The sequence below is a fragment of the Melanotaenia boesemani genome, chromosome 21, assembly GCF_017639745.1.
Source record: "Melanotaenia boesemani isolate fMelBoe1 chromosome 21, fMelBoe1.pri, whole genome shotgun sequence".
Classification (NCBI taxonomy): Eukaryota; Metazoa; Chordata; class Actinopteri; order Atheriniformes; family Melanotaeniidae; genus Melanotaenia; species Melanotaenia boesemani.
In genome coordinates this window covers 20,825,248-20,840,767 of record NC_055702.1, presented here as the reverse complement: position 1 = coordinate 20,840,767, position 15,520 = coordinate 20,825,248, and the positions used below count along the sequence as shown (strand labels likewise).

The 15,520-nt window shown below is 38.4% G+C and overlaps 1 protein-coding gene across 2 annotated transcripts in view; it reads right to left on the bottom strand.

The window, feature by feature from the left end:
• Positions 1 to 15,520, bottom strand: part of LOC121632762 (anthrax toxin receptor 1-like) — a 42,903-nt gene that overhangs the window by 15,963 nt on the left and 11,420 nt on the right. The window contains exons 1-12 of one of the 2 annotated variants that reach the window (XM_041974495.1): positions 13,108 to 13,185; positions 12,898 to 12,969; positions 11,842 to 11,913; positions 10,269 to 10,350; positions 10,142 to 10,172; positions 9,981 to 10,054; positions 9,795 to 9,863; positions 9,346 to 9,426; positions 8,395 to 8,455; positions 6,848 to 6,946; positions 6,370 to 6,439; positions 1,963 to 2,041 (exon numbers count right to left, since the gene is read on the bottom strand). In XM_041974495.1, coding sequence (XP_041830429.1) covers positions 1,963 to 2,041; positions 6,370 to 6,439; positions 6,848 to 6,946; positions 8,395 to 8,455; positions 9,346 to 9,426; positions 9,795 to 9,863; positions 9,981 to 10,054; positions 10,142 to 10,172; positions 10,269 to 10,350; positions 11,842 to 11,913; positions 12,898 to 12,969; positions 13,108 to 13,160 — 843 coding nt within the window. In that variant the 5' untranslated portion in view covers positions 13,161 to 13,185. Of the gene's footprint in view, positions 1 to 1,962; positions 2,042 to 6,369; positions 6,440 to 6,847; positions 6,947 to 8,394; positions 8,456 to 9,345; positions 9,427 to 9,794; positions 9,864 to 9,980; positions 10,055 to 10,141; positions 10,173 to 10,268; positions 10,351 to 11,841; positions 11,914 to 12,897; positions 12,970 to 13,107; positions 13,186 to 15,520 lie in introns of those variants that run through there. The other variant, XM_041974494.1, reaches the window with a different exon arrangement.

The window sequence follows — 15,520 nt, the reverse complement described above, 5'->3', positions numbered from 1 at the left end:
CAGGAACTTGAATGAAGTTTGGGGAGGGGATGCAGGGGTTTTTTGGCTTGTTGGTATTTATTTTCAGCTTTGATCGATTGACTAAAATTCTCATGTTGTTTACAGCACAAGACCTCCCCATCCACAGCTGGAGACTTGTCTTTTATTCTTAATCATGGTTTGACTTATTTCTAATGTATATGGTTTGGCTTAGTGGCAAGAGGCAGCTAATTGTAATGGTATGTCAGATTGAGGTCCATGTATCATGTTTCTTCATGAATATGACGTCACATGGCCTGAGAACAGCTTCAAAGAGAATACTTCTTGTTGGTTGGATGGGGCTCTTCTGTGGCTCCACTCCATAAGCTCCATCTTTTATTTGCTTTAACTGCTCAAAATGAGAGTGAATTACATTCTGACTGCGAGTGTACTGCGAAAGGATGCTTTTATTTTTACTTTTACAAGAGATGAAACAAGAGACATCATGGTAGAGAAACTGCCCCTCTAACCAAGCTCTGGGGGATTTAGGGGGTCTCTTTTAGGGGGGAAACTGCTCAAATCCCTGTGGTTTGGTTCTTCCAAAAAGGAGGGGGATGATAAATGAGATAAAGGGGGTCACTTCTCTAAGCAAAACTATAGACTTCTAGGAAAAGAGAGGAGGTTGGAGAAGGCAGAAGAAGGGAGAACAGTGGAAGCCACATATGATAAAAGTAGAAATTGTATTAACCCTCTTGTTATGTTACGGGTCAAATTGACCCCTTTTTAAAGTTTGAAGATCTAGGAAAAATAGTTAAAAGTATTTTTTTCAGTCTGAAACTTCTTCTGCTTACCTTATTTATTGTAATCAACATATAAAATGAAAATGGTTCATCTCACATATTTGCAACCACCCTTTGCATGTTTATATCACATAGATACTGCTCGGGTCAATTTGACCCAGCAGTCAAACTGGAGGTAAAAGAGTGTCAGAAATGTGGGAGTTTTTCTTTCTTTGCAACTGGGGAATAGAGAACGCAGTGAACTGCAGAATTGACACATTCGAGGTGTGTGAAGTGTCAAAAATAGACTAGGTGTGTAAATTTAGCAGAGCACCATGACAATGCACTTCAGGGACGCTTCTGATACGTGCTGCGGTGCACCCGGTGGAAACCAAACCATTGACTAAAATGGTTGCAAATAGCAGCGGAGCCTACGGCGCAGCCATAATGTGCCACACACACACCTAGTGTAAATCTGGGGTTACACTCTGTCAGGCAGACCTTTACAAAATGAGCAGCAGAAGCAAAAAGATGACAGTCCAGGAGGCTCTGGAAGTCATCTTTGATCATGACAGTGAAACAAAGGAGAATGTGTCTTAAGATGATAACTATCTTCAGCTGAATTCTGATTCAAATGATTCTGATTTTGAACCAGATGAGGGAATTGATATTCCTTTTCTTCCAAGCAAGACATTCATGTCAAAAATGGTGAAATACAGTGGTCTTCATCCCCAAATATGTGTCAGGCTAAACTGACTGACTGCCAGGGCCCACTAGGATGGCAGTGACTTGTGTGACAGACATCAAGTCAGCTATTGAGTTGGTCATGCCTAATTCAATACAGAATTCTGGAAATGACTAATCGAGAAGGGAGGTGTGTTTTTGGGGAGAAGTGGAAGGAGCTGGACAAAACGCATTTAGTTTGAACATGTATTTTTTTTATGAAAAAACGAGTGAATTATCCTAATTGAACCATTACCTGTGAGAAGTAAAGAACACCACTGAACTAAATATTGAAAGAATAGTTTGTAACAGAGTTAATAATTAAATATTAACAATGCTTGTTGGGTTTTTTTTTTGTTTCGGACATCTTTTGGATAATTAAAAATGCACTGGGTCAAATTGACCCGGGAACATCATTGCTGTTCCTGACAAATGAACATATATGAATATATGAACATATGAACCTAACAGGAGGGTTAAAAGATAATGAATTATCACTTACACACTCTGTGGTGGTGATGTGAACATTGCTGCTGATGAAGGAGAGGCCATCATTCATGCTCACTTGGAGATAAATCACCCTAAAACAAGACACAGATATGGAGGGAATTGGACAGGATTAGTCTTTGGGTTCAACATTTCAATCCACACACAGCAAATCCAGATCAGATTATTTAGTCTGAAGCCTTTCTCTCTGAAGTTCAGTTTATTTGATGGGAACAATGTCAGCTTAACCAGGGTTCACACCAAATAACATCACCAAACTGCCTGCAAACTCTGAGGTGTTACTTTAGAAGTGAGGATGTAATTTGAACCAAGAAGAAACAACCACAAACCACAAGAGATGATGATCAGAAAAGGACAGATTTTCCAGCTCAGAGCCAAGTCACAAAGACTGATGCTCTCATTCAGTTGCTTCTTCTTGAGCTGCAGAATCTGAGTTACTGTTGACTTTCTGAAATCTCCCATCTGACACCTGGCAGCAGAACGTGTTGACAAAAAAAAGTCCACCAGACTGGACATTTAAGCTGCTTTTGGTGAGTTGCAAGACTTCTGGACCCAAATGAGCCAAACAGAAAAGTTTTCCACAGTGATCAAAAAGCAGAAACAATAAATCAGTGGGTGTGATTTTGTAACAAACACAGAGGTTGGATGAAGCTGAAGAACCTGAAATGGAAAAAACACAACCTGCCAGTTTAGTGGAGTTTTTTCCCCAGTAAACAACACCATACGTATTGTAGTGTGAGGACAACAATCTACACATCTTCTTTTCTAAATACACAATCTCTGCTTAAATCGACTCAGTAATTCTTTCATTGACTGAAATCAAAACCTGAAGATGATGGAAAGATACTCGTACTTCTCTCACCAGAAGAGACTCACTACCTGCAACAAGCATCAAAGTTAGGCTAAGTAAAAAGAGGGCCTCTCTAACCTCTTGTCTCAAACTCTGAGGATCCAGAGAGTCTTTTGGTGGGTGGATCACAGCTACCAAACACAGGTTTTGCCTCCAGAGGAAAGGAGAAAAAACAAACTGGGAAGGGGAAGATAGATGAGATAAATGGGGCACTATACTGAACAAAACAAGACTTCTAGGAAAAGAGAGGAAGGTAGAGAGTTTGGAAAAAGAAGCTATAAGAGTGGAAAAAAATCCAACACAAGAAGGAACAGAAAGCTGTAAATGACTCAAACTGACAATGAAATTGTTCAGAATTAAATACAAATAAACAGACAATTTATTTATTTTTAATATCTGGTGAAATTTGATCCAAATGACTGATTTTTAAATGTAATTTAACAATTACAGGCCCAGGTTACATTGTGGACTGAACAACCAACACACCGCCAGAGGATGTTAGATTATTATAATCAGTATGTCTGTGGTTCAGGTTTCAGAATAATTATCTAAATGTTGTTTACTAAGTTCACTGTCTCACCAATAGAAATTAAGACCTGCTCGATGCACAGACATTTGTAGTCACTGTCCATCACGGCTGTTGGTCCAAACATTAAAAACAAAGCTACAAACTGAAGACACGGAACCACAGTCTGGAACCACCACGCCAGAATTTACCACTGAGGAGTTCTTCTATTGATTTGTTGTTTTACTCTGAGTGGTGCAGGTCATACTGTCAGTATATCAGGATCAATGCTGTTGGTGTTTGACATGTACCTGTCTAACACGTCACTCTGTAACATGAATAGTAAAAACACACTAATTAAAATGAAAATAAAGTGATTATTTTTCTTCTTGATTGGCAAATTAGATGGAAAACAAGTTCAGTTTCTACTTTCAGCATAAATAAAATACAGATCATGAATCTAAAATCTAATTACAAGCAGGTCTGATGGTGTTTTGAACTACATCTCTAAATTCCTCTCATATAAACTTTTTTTTTCCTCTGACATAATATTATCCATGAAGACGTCAGCCTGATCACCACTTCAGTTTAAAGGAAAGTCTGATATTAGGTTCAGTTTATTAAACATTGAACAAACCAAACTAAATAGTTAATTTGTGTATTTAAGGGTTAACACAGATGTGGTTTTCCTGTGAGTTTTTATGGGAGGTGAAGGTAGAAATTAAACTACAGCGCTTATCCTCATCTTGAAGAAAACACCACCAGGTGCCTTCATGTGTCCACGAGAGAAAGAACAGTGAAGGTAAAGAGGAAACTTCAGAAACAAGATTCCCAAGAAGAGGAAGAGGAGACATGTAACCTGTAGATTAGAGGATGTGGAGGAAAAACAAAGTGGTGAAGAGGAAATGTTGAGCACGGTCACAGACAGCTGTTAGGCAAGGAAATGAGACAGACATGAAACACACAGGTTCACACAGTTTCCTGTTGGTTCAAACTGTTTCGTTCTTGCTTTAACTTCTATTTATTGAGGACAGCCTGACATAAATCTTAACCTCAGTTCCCACATGACCTCTGAGCAGAACCAGGACTTCACCAGGTTCTGATAAGGTCAGTGCAGCTGTTACCACCTTCCCAAAAAAGAGAGAAATGTAACGTGATAAAGATAAAAGCTGGATTTTTGCACACTATTATAAAATAATCAAATCTGCAGTCAAACGTTCTGCAGTTTTGTGACTCTAATGGGTTGAAAACCTTCATTAGTTTGGCTCCTGGGCCACTTTAAAACCAGAGCCAGAGGTTTTCACCCTGCTGAGAATCGGGCAGCGAACAAACACACGTGTCCACACAGTTGAAAGAGCAGGCTAGCTGCCGCATCGCTTTGATCAGGAAAAACCAGAAAAGCAGGAGCTGGACGAGAAGAAGGGAATGAACGAAGGAGCACGTGTCAACAGAGAGAAATAAAACAGTCATGCAGAAGAGAATCTGGAGCTGGAAAAGAAGAAAAAAAAAGCAAAAATTAAGACACTAAAATAGAAAATTATGTGTTTATAAGAATTAAGAACACAAAGTTCCCCTAAGTTTCACAATTCTGATAAGATATCAATTAAAGATTTAGAGTTTAAACCATTAGTCCAGGCTGGTTAAATCTTTCCTCACTAGTTAAATCTTTCCCTCACTTCCAGCCAAAATTAGCTACAGCTGTGTTGTACAGCTGCTATGTGAGAGCAAGGACCTGGACGAGGTCAACAATGTATGTGAGGAGAGACTGGCTGACAGGACTTCTTCTGTTTGTCTCTGTGTGTGAAGTCTTCACCACCATCCACTCAACCTCATACTCTGCTACTTTTCTTCCCATGAAGCGTCGGGTCAGAGAGGTTTGTGGGTTGTTGACGTTGGAGCACGGCTGAGCTCCAAAAGGAGAATGCTGCAAGCTGATGAGGAGCGTTCTGGTCACTGCCACGGTGACTGTTGTGTGGTGAATGTTGGAGTAACCTCAGTTATCTCAGAGTTCACAACCAGTCACCGCCCTTCTGAGCACTGGTAGAAAATGCTGACTCATCTCATTTTTTCACAAACAAACAAACAAACAGATCTTTTTCTGTTTGTCTCAGTACAAAAATGAGATTTATAAACACAAACAGAAACTTTAAGAGAAGTTACTACAAGAGAAAAAGAATCAACCAGCTGTAAACTCTACAGCTGAGATGGAAGCTGGTGAGATTTTACCATCTACTAGTGCTGCTATAAACAGCAACATTAGTTTGAATCTGAAGTCTCGTTTCCACACAAACAAGATGAAACAGAATATTCTGCCTGCTAATATGTTCACCAACTCGTAGCTAAATGTGGCTGCAGGTACCATGCAGAGTGCTCTAAAGGTGTTTCTTCCTGTTGTGGCTGGAAATTTCTATGATGTGAGACTGCTTCAAAATCTCTTGCCGAAATTTACCTGTTTGATAATTCTAATATATCACCAACATGAGCCATTTTACCTTTAACATAGTAATTTAATCCTCAGTCAGCATTTGCTTTTAACACTGAAGCTTAACAGTTAAGTTTATGACGTGTAACAACCGGGACTTTCTGGGACTTTCTGCTCGGGGATTCGGTGAGTTGGCGACTCAGTTTCATGAGATTCGTGACTTTCTATCCGTGACTCACCATTTTCTATATGTGCCAGTAAAGAAGTGTCTGCGCTTGTTTTAACAGCTTTCTGTAATTCGGGACAGAAGCAGGGGGAAATGCAGGAAAGCTTCATTTCATGTGCTGGCACAAACACACAGCCTCTTATATTTGGCCGGGATCTAGAACTGAGGAATGTGGTCTTGGGTAGGGATCATAAAAAACAGCTAATGTATGGCAGGTTCCTTATGGTCCGTGAACATATGTGCATAAATGCATCCATGTGTTTCTTTGGTTTGAGGCAAAGAATGTGATATATGATGCACATGGATGCCTCTCAGGTTGAAATATAAGCATTTTTCCTTGAAAGGAATCTGACAGCAGATCAATGAGAGTAGAAGAAATCAGAAAAAAGATGCACTTACTTCCCAACTTCATCAATGACAGGAGCTGGACACAGTAAGTAGGTGTTTTCTACATCAGCCGGCTTTTCATCTACAAAAAAAAAAAAAACATTTCCTCTCATGTACAGTCATGCAGTTAAACTATTTAATCGTGCGTTGATATGAACTATAGACTTTATCCAGGCAGACAGTGAAGTGTGAAACAGCAGAGATTGATCAGTACCTTAGTGGAGCAGTGTAACACATATTTTTGTACTTATTTTAACAAAAGCTGTTGAACCTGGTTTCACTGGTGCAGTGTATCCTGGACAAAAACAACCACTTGATACTGTGCTAATAAATTTGACCATTTCTCTGCTGGATAAATGGTGTGTTTTCTTCTTCTTACCATGCATGTTTCTTCCTGCAGTTATACTGTATAGAGAAAGCTAAACGCTATGACATGAACCTCTTTGTTAACATTAAAAGTAAAGGACAAACACAGAGTAAGTCTACTCACTGATTGTTATGGTGTCATTGACTTTGAAGCTGCAGAGCACCTGGCTGATGTTTCTTGCATGGAAAAATCCGTTCCCTCTCACCACCACTTGAAAAGACTCTGACACACATATATAAAGACACATTAACATTTTTACATTTTCCAGAATTACATGTAACACAATATTATGTGTTGCACAAAAAGTAATTATCTTATTTGATAAGCAAAGTTACACTTCAACCTCCTTTATTTCTAACCGACTCATTTTAATTTTTACAACTGTAGCAGAAGGATAACACCCCTATGTCACCCATCATGTGAAAAAGAAAGTGCATCCTCCTTCTTCATGTTTAATTTAACAGGACCTCATTAAAAAAATAATTTGGTACTTTAAATGAAGCAAATCCACCATCACATGAACAGCACATGACATATTACACCGTCATTGTTTACTGAGCAGAAACTGAGTCAAAAAGCAAAAGCAGTGTGTATAAAACTAAGTACACCCTTAATACTTTCATAGGAAATTAGAAGGTCAGGTGGTTCTGATCAGATTTATTCATTGATTGTCTTCAGTGTGATCTCTATAGAAGCAGGATTGGCAGTTTGCTGGTCTGCAGCGTTTAGCTGTGTGTAAACACAACGTCAAGGAGGAAAGACATCAGCAACGATCTTAGAAAAGTTAATGTTGCTTCCCATCAATCGTTATTTCATTCAACCTGAATAAAATAATGTAGTGGGACCTCAAACCTCAACGAAAGTAAGTTTTTTTTCTTTCTATTTTACACTAGATGAGTATTTCGATTTAGTTGTTCTTACATGGTGGAGTATATCCTGTGTTGTTGGTCATCTGAGGTTATATTTATTCTCTTTAAAACCTGTTAAGGACCAGATGTTCTTTATTATGTCTTATTATGCACAATTTTAGCATTGAAAGGGGGTGCACTTATACTTTTGCACCCGTATATGAGGCTGAACCTTCAAGACTGAACTGTATGGTGCAGCATTGGCTCTGCCTTCAGGTCAGAGAATATTAATCCATGTTAAGTGAAATAGTTTCCCTCCTCCATTTATTGAAGGGTGAAAGTAATTCATTGCTTCATAAAAGACAGAACCAGATGTGAAAAACAGACCAAGCCCTCCTATTTTTGCCAAAAAAATCATCAACTTTCACTTTTATCTGTGAATTTGTACCTTTTATGTCCATTTCATGTGGATGTCATTCTTTCTTTTGGCGGGACACTAAAAGATGTTTTTAACTTCACATTTAATCTCCAGCTAATCTAAGTGTAGCCGCTCCTTCAGTTTATTGCAGCTATGTAATATTATTCCCACTGAGGTTCCTGGTCCCAGTAGATTTCCTGTAAGTAACCCAGCAGCTCATATGTGGTCCTTTATTCAGTCTGGGATTGTTTTTAACCGAAAAGAGAAAACAAGGAACCCACCAGTACAATGAAAACAACACGAGGACAGATGGGATGCTCACATGTGTAGATGACTCAAGACAGACCCGTTTTAATGCATGTGTGTCTTTGTGTGTGTGATTGTGTGTTTTTCTGGCTACCCACCTCCTGCACACACACTGGAGGGCTCGGCCGCCAAAATTTCAATGCAGGATTTCTTGATGATCTTAGAAAGAAAATAAAGACAGCTGTGATAGAGCTTCAGATTTGTACACGTCTGTTGATATTAGCCTGCATGTATCAGGTAAACTTTCCAGTTTTATTAAAAATAGAAGAGTTTTTCTAATTATTTTGGAGATCAACAGGAATAAAGTAGATAAAGTAGTCCTTAACAGATAAATTAGAAACTGGTTGTTTCCTAAGCCACTCTGAACTCTGAATGGCAGCTTAGCTGATGTACATAAAAATCCACCATGAGACACACAGAATAAACTATATAGAATTTAGTGAATACTGTGAATGTTAATACTGAATCAGCATTTTTAATACAACTCTTAGAGCTAACATTAGCTTGATTAGCTAGCTGGTTACAGCTGTTAAAATCTGCCATTTTCACCAGAAACATCAATGGTCAGTGTGTTTGGTTGACACTATCTGAAATAAGAAACCTAAAGTTTCAGAAAATTACAGCAACTGTTTATTTGCTGCATGAGAACAGAAAGTTTGACATCATTACCAGCACTACTTCTCTGTTTGCTGTGAGTTGAAGTGGCTTCTTGGCCCTGAACTGTACTCTGAACATGAGTGTGTGTATGTGTTGCATTAAACCATTACACATAGAAACCTACATTTCTTCCTGCTGCCTGGTAAAACATAGTGAGCAGAAACTGGGATTGAAACGTTTGACTTGTAAAGATCTACTTTAGGGAGTGGACTGACTTGGAAAACAAAGAGGCAGCAATATCTTACAAATGACCCTCTTACTGGGTGACTAGTATAAAGTGGACGCACAGCTTAATAACAAACATGGAGGAAAGAAGGTAAAATGATTTAGAGCTTTAGAGATTCAGCTACAGAGCTAAGGGGCTTTCTCTGGACAGAGAGGAGTTTAATTACCGAATCAATGACACCCCTGAGGGCGTGGAAACCTCCCAGCACAGGAAACACATGCTCTATGGTGTCTGCGATGGTGGCCAGCTATGATGGGAAAGAGGTACAAACAAATACATACAGGAAGAGAGAAGAACAGAAGACTTAATCAACAAAATAATCTTATAAATTATTCAATTTAAAACTAAAATCTGAGTAATTGGCACCATTTAAACAGTTTATATTTAAGATGACCCAGTTTGGTCTTAATGTAATGGTACAACACAAAAACTCAGTTTAAACTAAAGCAACTGTAGAGTTGAAGTTATAACATCTGAAATCGTCTAATTCCCATTACAGAAGAAGAACCTGAGTCGTAACATTAAAACAAATTTATGCTCCACTTCTCAATGTTTTTCTTCCCAATGTGACAAGCAGCTCAGTTAAAAATGAGCCAAGTGTTAAAACTGCTTCACCTGCGTCTCATTGAAGTCTTTGACACCAACACAGTACACGATAGCTCCCAGAGACCTGGCTCTCTCTGCCTGGTGAAGAAACAAGCAGAACGCTCAGTGAGAATCCCCCAAATACCAATTCAGGATAGTGATGAGAGAGATTCTGACTCTGGATTTCACCTCTGGAGTCAAGTGAGGATTTCTTACCTGTTGCTGTGCGTTGATGAGCTGTTGCTCCAGCAGCTCTCCATCTGTCAGTGCAATAATCACGCTCGCTGTGCCTGGAAAACATACGAGATGGAGCTGTAACTTTAACATGCAGTGTTAGAGAGAAGGGTCTCATACTGCAGTAGCTGTTAGATGCTTACCAAAGTTCTCCCTCACTATCTGCTCGTTTGCCTTTAAACAAACACATGATCTTTGTTAGAGGAGAAGATTCAGCATAGTAAATGGATTAACTTATTTTGTATTTCTGGCATGTTAATGTAAGCTTACACTCTGTAACCCGAGGTGCATGAATGTGTCTCCACCAGGAATCTCTCTTTTGAGAGCGTTCAGACCTTTTCGGATGTTTACTCTGTATAGCAAGAAAAAAAAGTTCTGATGAAAACTTCCATTTTAGTTTGTTTCCACAAGACTTCAGAGGGACAGAATTTATTTCTTGTTGAGCTATATTTTACTATCACTTATGTGAAGCAACGTTTCCCCTGGAAATGACTATTCTATGCCTGAAAAGAGCCTAAATAAACTGGAATGTTTCATTATACTGAAGCTCTAAGGTGGAATTGGGTGGTGTACCAGTTCATACTGAAGACCACTTTAATTTTTGCCATGAATGCAGCAGAGATGCTGTGTTAACTGATGCTAGAGTTAAACCTGAAGACAAAGAAGGAGCCATATTTATTTTCTGGAGATACTTAAGTACCAAAAGGTTGGGCATGGACCAAATTATTTACTGGAAATGCTGCTGAGCTAAAGCTGACAGTGAAGGCAGTAACAGGAGCAATGTGCTGCACCACCTTAGTGGCAAAGAAGCATCAAAGGAGCTGGAAGACTCGAGTCAGATGCTACTTGTAGACACATTTGCTAGAGGGGCTGCTTGGACGAAAAAGTGGTAGATCAAGATGACAACACCATCCACACAATTAATTGCTTGTTCTACTAAGCACTGTGGAGGGAAAATGCACTCAAAGCTATAATCAGGACACTTTGTACAGTTTACAATTATCATGCAAATGGAATTAGCCAATCTAGCCAATCTACTTCAGTAAACCAGTTGGAAATGTGGTTAACACCCAGTCATGCATAGAAGAAAACTATACTCAAATACCGTCAAACCAGTATCATTTTGAAAAATACTGTGATATATAATTTTGGTCATACAGCCAAGCACTAATTCAGCCTTGGGTCTCTACAAGGGATGCTAATAATCACAGGGGACGACACGGAGTTTGTCAGAATTGTAATTAAACATTTATTAAATCAGAGCACATTAATGGATTATCAGAGGTTAGGACAAAGGGGTTACTGATAAATACATTAGTATGCAGCAGGAAATAAAAATAACATTTATAAATACCTCTAACACTGATGTGTTTCTATTATAATGTTATATTTCATGAGTACGTGCACTTTGCAATAAGACCAACAAGCAGATGCAGGATCCCAAACAAACATCATGTGGTGCAAAGAGGCTCTTCATAAGCAAATTAGAGCACAGAGATGGAAAGCCACAGCACTTTTCAGCCAAATTAAACTGACTAGCGGCCAAGATTGCTTGTCTTTATAGTCCAGTTTACCTGATAAAACTTTCATAGTTTTTAAATAAATCACGAGAGCTGGACCTCTACATTGACAGTTAAAAGGGACTTGGAGTGGAAGGGACAGCTTGTCTTTTATTGAGGGGACATCCATGCAGAATAAAGTGTAAGATTCACTGTTCTAGCTTATAATTAAATAAATACAACATAAAAACGATAAAAACGTGATTTCCACAGGAAGAAAAACAGTGCTCATGCCCTATGTTTTTAACCTCATGACGACTTCTGCTATATTCTACTTAATTTACCTGTTTTCTGTCAGTTTCATGATGGTGGATGATCTGGAGGAGAATGTTATGAAGGACATCCTCAACATGGGACTGGAACAGAAATAAAAAATATTATTTTATCACTTTACATCACATAAAAAATACACACCAGTGTGCAAAATTTGAAACCACTTTGTGTCACCATGACAAAATGTTGATCTTGAGAATACATCATTTATTTAGAAGTGGATATTTTTGTTTATTGGTAATTTCCATTTAGAAAGATGTTTAAGTATCTGGAGCTGTGTTGTTTACTAGAGAGGGTAAAGTACAGCAGCTGTTTATGTTTCTCTCCTCTTTGTTTGAAACTGAAACTTTGAGGGACTGATTTTAGCTGTGGCTGGATCACAGAGCTCAAAGTATGGCCGCAGTCTTCTTTGCATCCAAGTCACACAAAATCCCACATTATTATAGTACTGGATTTTATCAAAATGTAAATCACATATAAAGAATATAAGGATTTAAATGCATTACACAGGAACAGTGTACTACTAAGTGTACTACTATAAATACATTTGTAGCCCGTGGGAAGCTACACATTAAAAGCAGCCAAGTGGATATTTCTCATTTGTAGTCTGGTAGCATTTGTAAGTAACATCTGAAAACAAAAATAGCTTCAACTAGAAACAAGAAGACCATAAAAACAAGAAGACTATATGTCATATACGTTTAGAAACATTTTGAACATTCAAGGTGACCCCCTCTAAAAGTTCCCATACATCAGTATGGCTTCTGCATGCTCAATGCATCATTAGCCTGGATGCTGATGGACCTAGCATATGGTCAGTTGTGGCAGTAGGGACAGTTTTTAGTTTAGCAGGGCTATAGCTGTGTGAAGTGTGTGTTTCTCTTTAGTGATCTACATCTCAGGGCTTAAGGAAGCTGAATGCAAGGCAACAAGGCTGTTTGGAGACCTATAACTAGGTTTCCAGACATTTCATGTGTTACAGTGTATAGTCCACTTTTTATGCATCTTAGCTGGATTCATTTAGCTAACATGTATGTTTCCAGACATGTTAGTTAAGTGTCTCTTACCTTTTGAATTTTTCAGCTAAATTCTCCACAAACTCATAAATTTCATTCCAGTGATCCTTCACGCTGCCAGACCTGCAGGACAGAAGTAAAAGAAACTTTTATGCATTGCTTTGCTATGCTGTGCTTTTAACTAGCATGGTTGATTTAGTACTTACAAAATAATGACAATAATATATCTGTTTAAGTTACATTTGTTTAAGAAGACCTTACTTCACAACAACTCCAAGGTTTAATCTATCTAACAGACACACATTAAACTCCATATGGTAAAGAAGGCAAAAGAGAAAATTACAACCTTGCTAGCCAACAACAGCAGGGGGTCAAAACATTAGCTCCTCAACAAGGAGCACAAGCTGTATATGCCAAGTGAAACACAACAATTAAAACTTGTAGTTTTACTTTACTCTTTTACAAATGTTGGCAATAGCCTAATTTGTTTGGTTTTTATTCACCAGAAAGAAAATAGTTTTTACTCCACAGCTGCTATGAGTTGTGTTGAATAGCTTAGCTACATTAGCCAAAGATCATTAAGCTAGTACATCCTGTAACTGTTGCTACTCCTTCAGGAGAAGGATGTTAAATCTGGATTATAGTTAGAAGATGGACATTTAGTTTATGTTTCACAAACACTACAGTAACTTAAAAAAATAGCCAGCACTGCACTGAGTCCCAGTCTCACTGGTGAGATAAAAGGAGCTGGTGGGGGGGTTGGACCGGACGTGTAATTTAGCCCCCTCCTGTATCCTGAATGAGGGCCTGGGGGTTATGTTCTGGTCTCCCCAGGGGAACTTATATAAAACTGGATTAATATAAAATAACTCAATCTCTTCATCTCCTCTGGCTTTATTAGCAAGGTCACACGCTTGCTAATGAAGCCAAAGTGACTCATTGGAAATGAGCTAACTGACTGTGGTAAAACTGGAGATCTCTTTAGAGTACTAAGAGTGATGCTGATTCAGTACTCTGTGTACTAATTAACTGATGAAATCACAGAATATCACTCACTATAATAAGTTTGTTAAGATGTCAAAGAGAAAATATGTTAAATAACATGCCAAACAAATGTCATGGCATATCTCTATAAATTTTTGGTTTGCACAAGTTTGAAGGGGGAAATGGGGAAACATTTTAACATGGGGTTAAATAATTCTGCTACGCAATTTTACATTCTCTACTTTCTGTATTGGCTTAGAAAACCCAAAAGACGCTGAAATCTGTGTGAGAATCTGGTCCAGACATAACAAATAAGGTAAACTAGCACTGATATGTGGGTTTGTCATGCTCTTAGATGGTAATAAAATATTTCACATTTGTTTTCAGTTCTATATATGACTATCATTTGGATTTTTGAATCTATACAAAGAATTGTCTTGAGCTCCTTGAGAAAACAGCACTATAAATGTGTCCAAACTTTAGAAAAAAAAAAATTGTGACATTTGTTGGGAAGTGAGTGTCATGTTTATGTGGAATTGCTTAGAAATGGCATTGAATTTGGCAAGATTTGGGAAAAGACCCAGTCAGAGAATACCAGGGAGTTTCCCCATTATGCATGAGTCATTTAAAGTTGCTGTTTAATAACTCATGTCAAACTTGACCTTAAAATGTGGATAACATGCTCTGTTTAGAAGAGACATGTTCTGTTTCTATGCTGACAGGTATTTTCAGGGTTTTTGTTTGTTTGCTTTTTAGGATTTTGGGGCACTGGTGACTGTTCTTTACAAAACTGCTTGACAAGAAAAGAAGCAGAAACAGACTATATGCAGCTGAAGACCACAGTCTGAGAACTTTGAACTCAGGCCTGGTGCATCAAGGTGCTTTGACCTCTGTGCTCTGGGTACTAAACAAACCAGTTAAGCTAAACACACAGTTGACCAACAAGAACGAAGAAGAATATCCATCTCATCGCCTGGCCAGGACAGAAAACAAATTTTTGTAGTCTTGTGGTTTCTACCTTTACTATGGTATTCAAAGAAAATGTGGTTTTCGCCAGAATACAGTCCAGTATGAAGCAGTGAGTTATCCAACGTTTTGCACTTTGATACATCCAACATCACTTCCTATCTTTAGTTCACAGGACGGTTAATTTGCATTCACACTGCAAGCAAACTGCACAAGGGTTCACTTGTGCAACAAATCCAAAACAATTTCAAAGAAAGCAAACAGTGCAAATTGCTAAAAGGAGGTCAGGGTCTTAAACAGGTTGAACACTGGAGCTAAAGAAGCAGGTTTTAGCTCTCCGGGGTCTCCCATGCTGGAAATATATACTGTGAATACAACAAAGGTTTCCACAATAAAATATACATACTGTGTTATAGAAGTTTCATTGTCATCATGCATCCTGTCCAAACAGTTATAAAGTCATGTGTAAGCATTTTTCTCTGTGTTGTTGCTTTTCTGATGACATGAGCAGCTCTTCATCATCCAGACTTACATTCCATTGAGGCTGACTGAGCAGAGACACAGGACAAGACCTTACAAGCTAAACAAAATCCTCCCAACCTTAAAAGAAATCTTGAGGTAGAAGGGGAGAGCGTTTAGTTAACAAAATTTGCAGTGCAATCAGAAATAGTCACAAAAGGACTACACACACACATACACCTACACATGTTCTCTGACCTCAGGG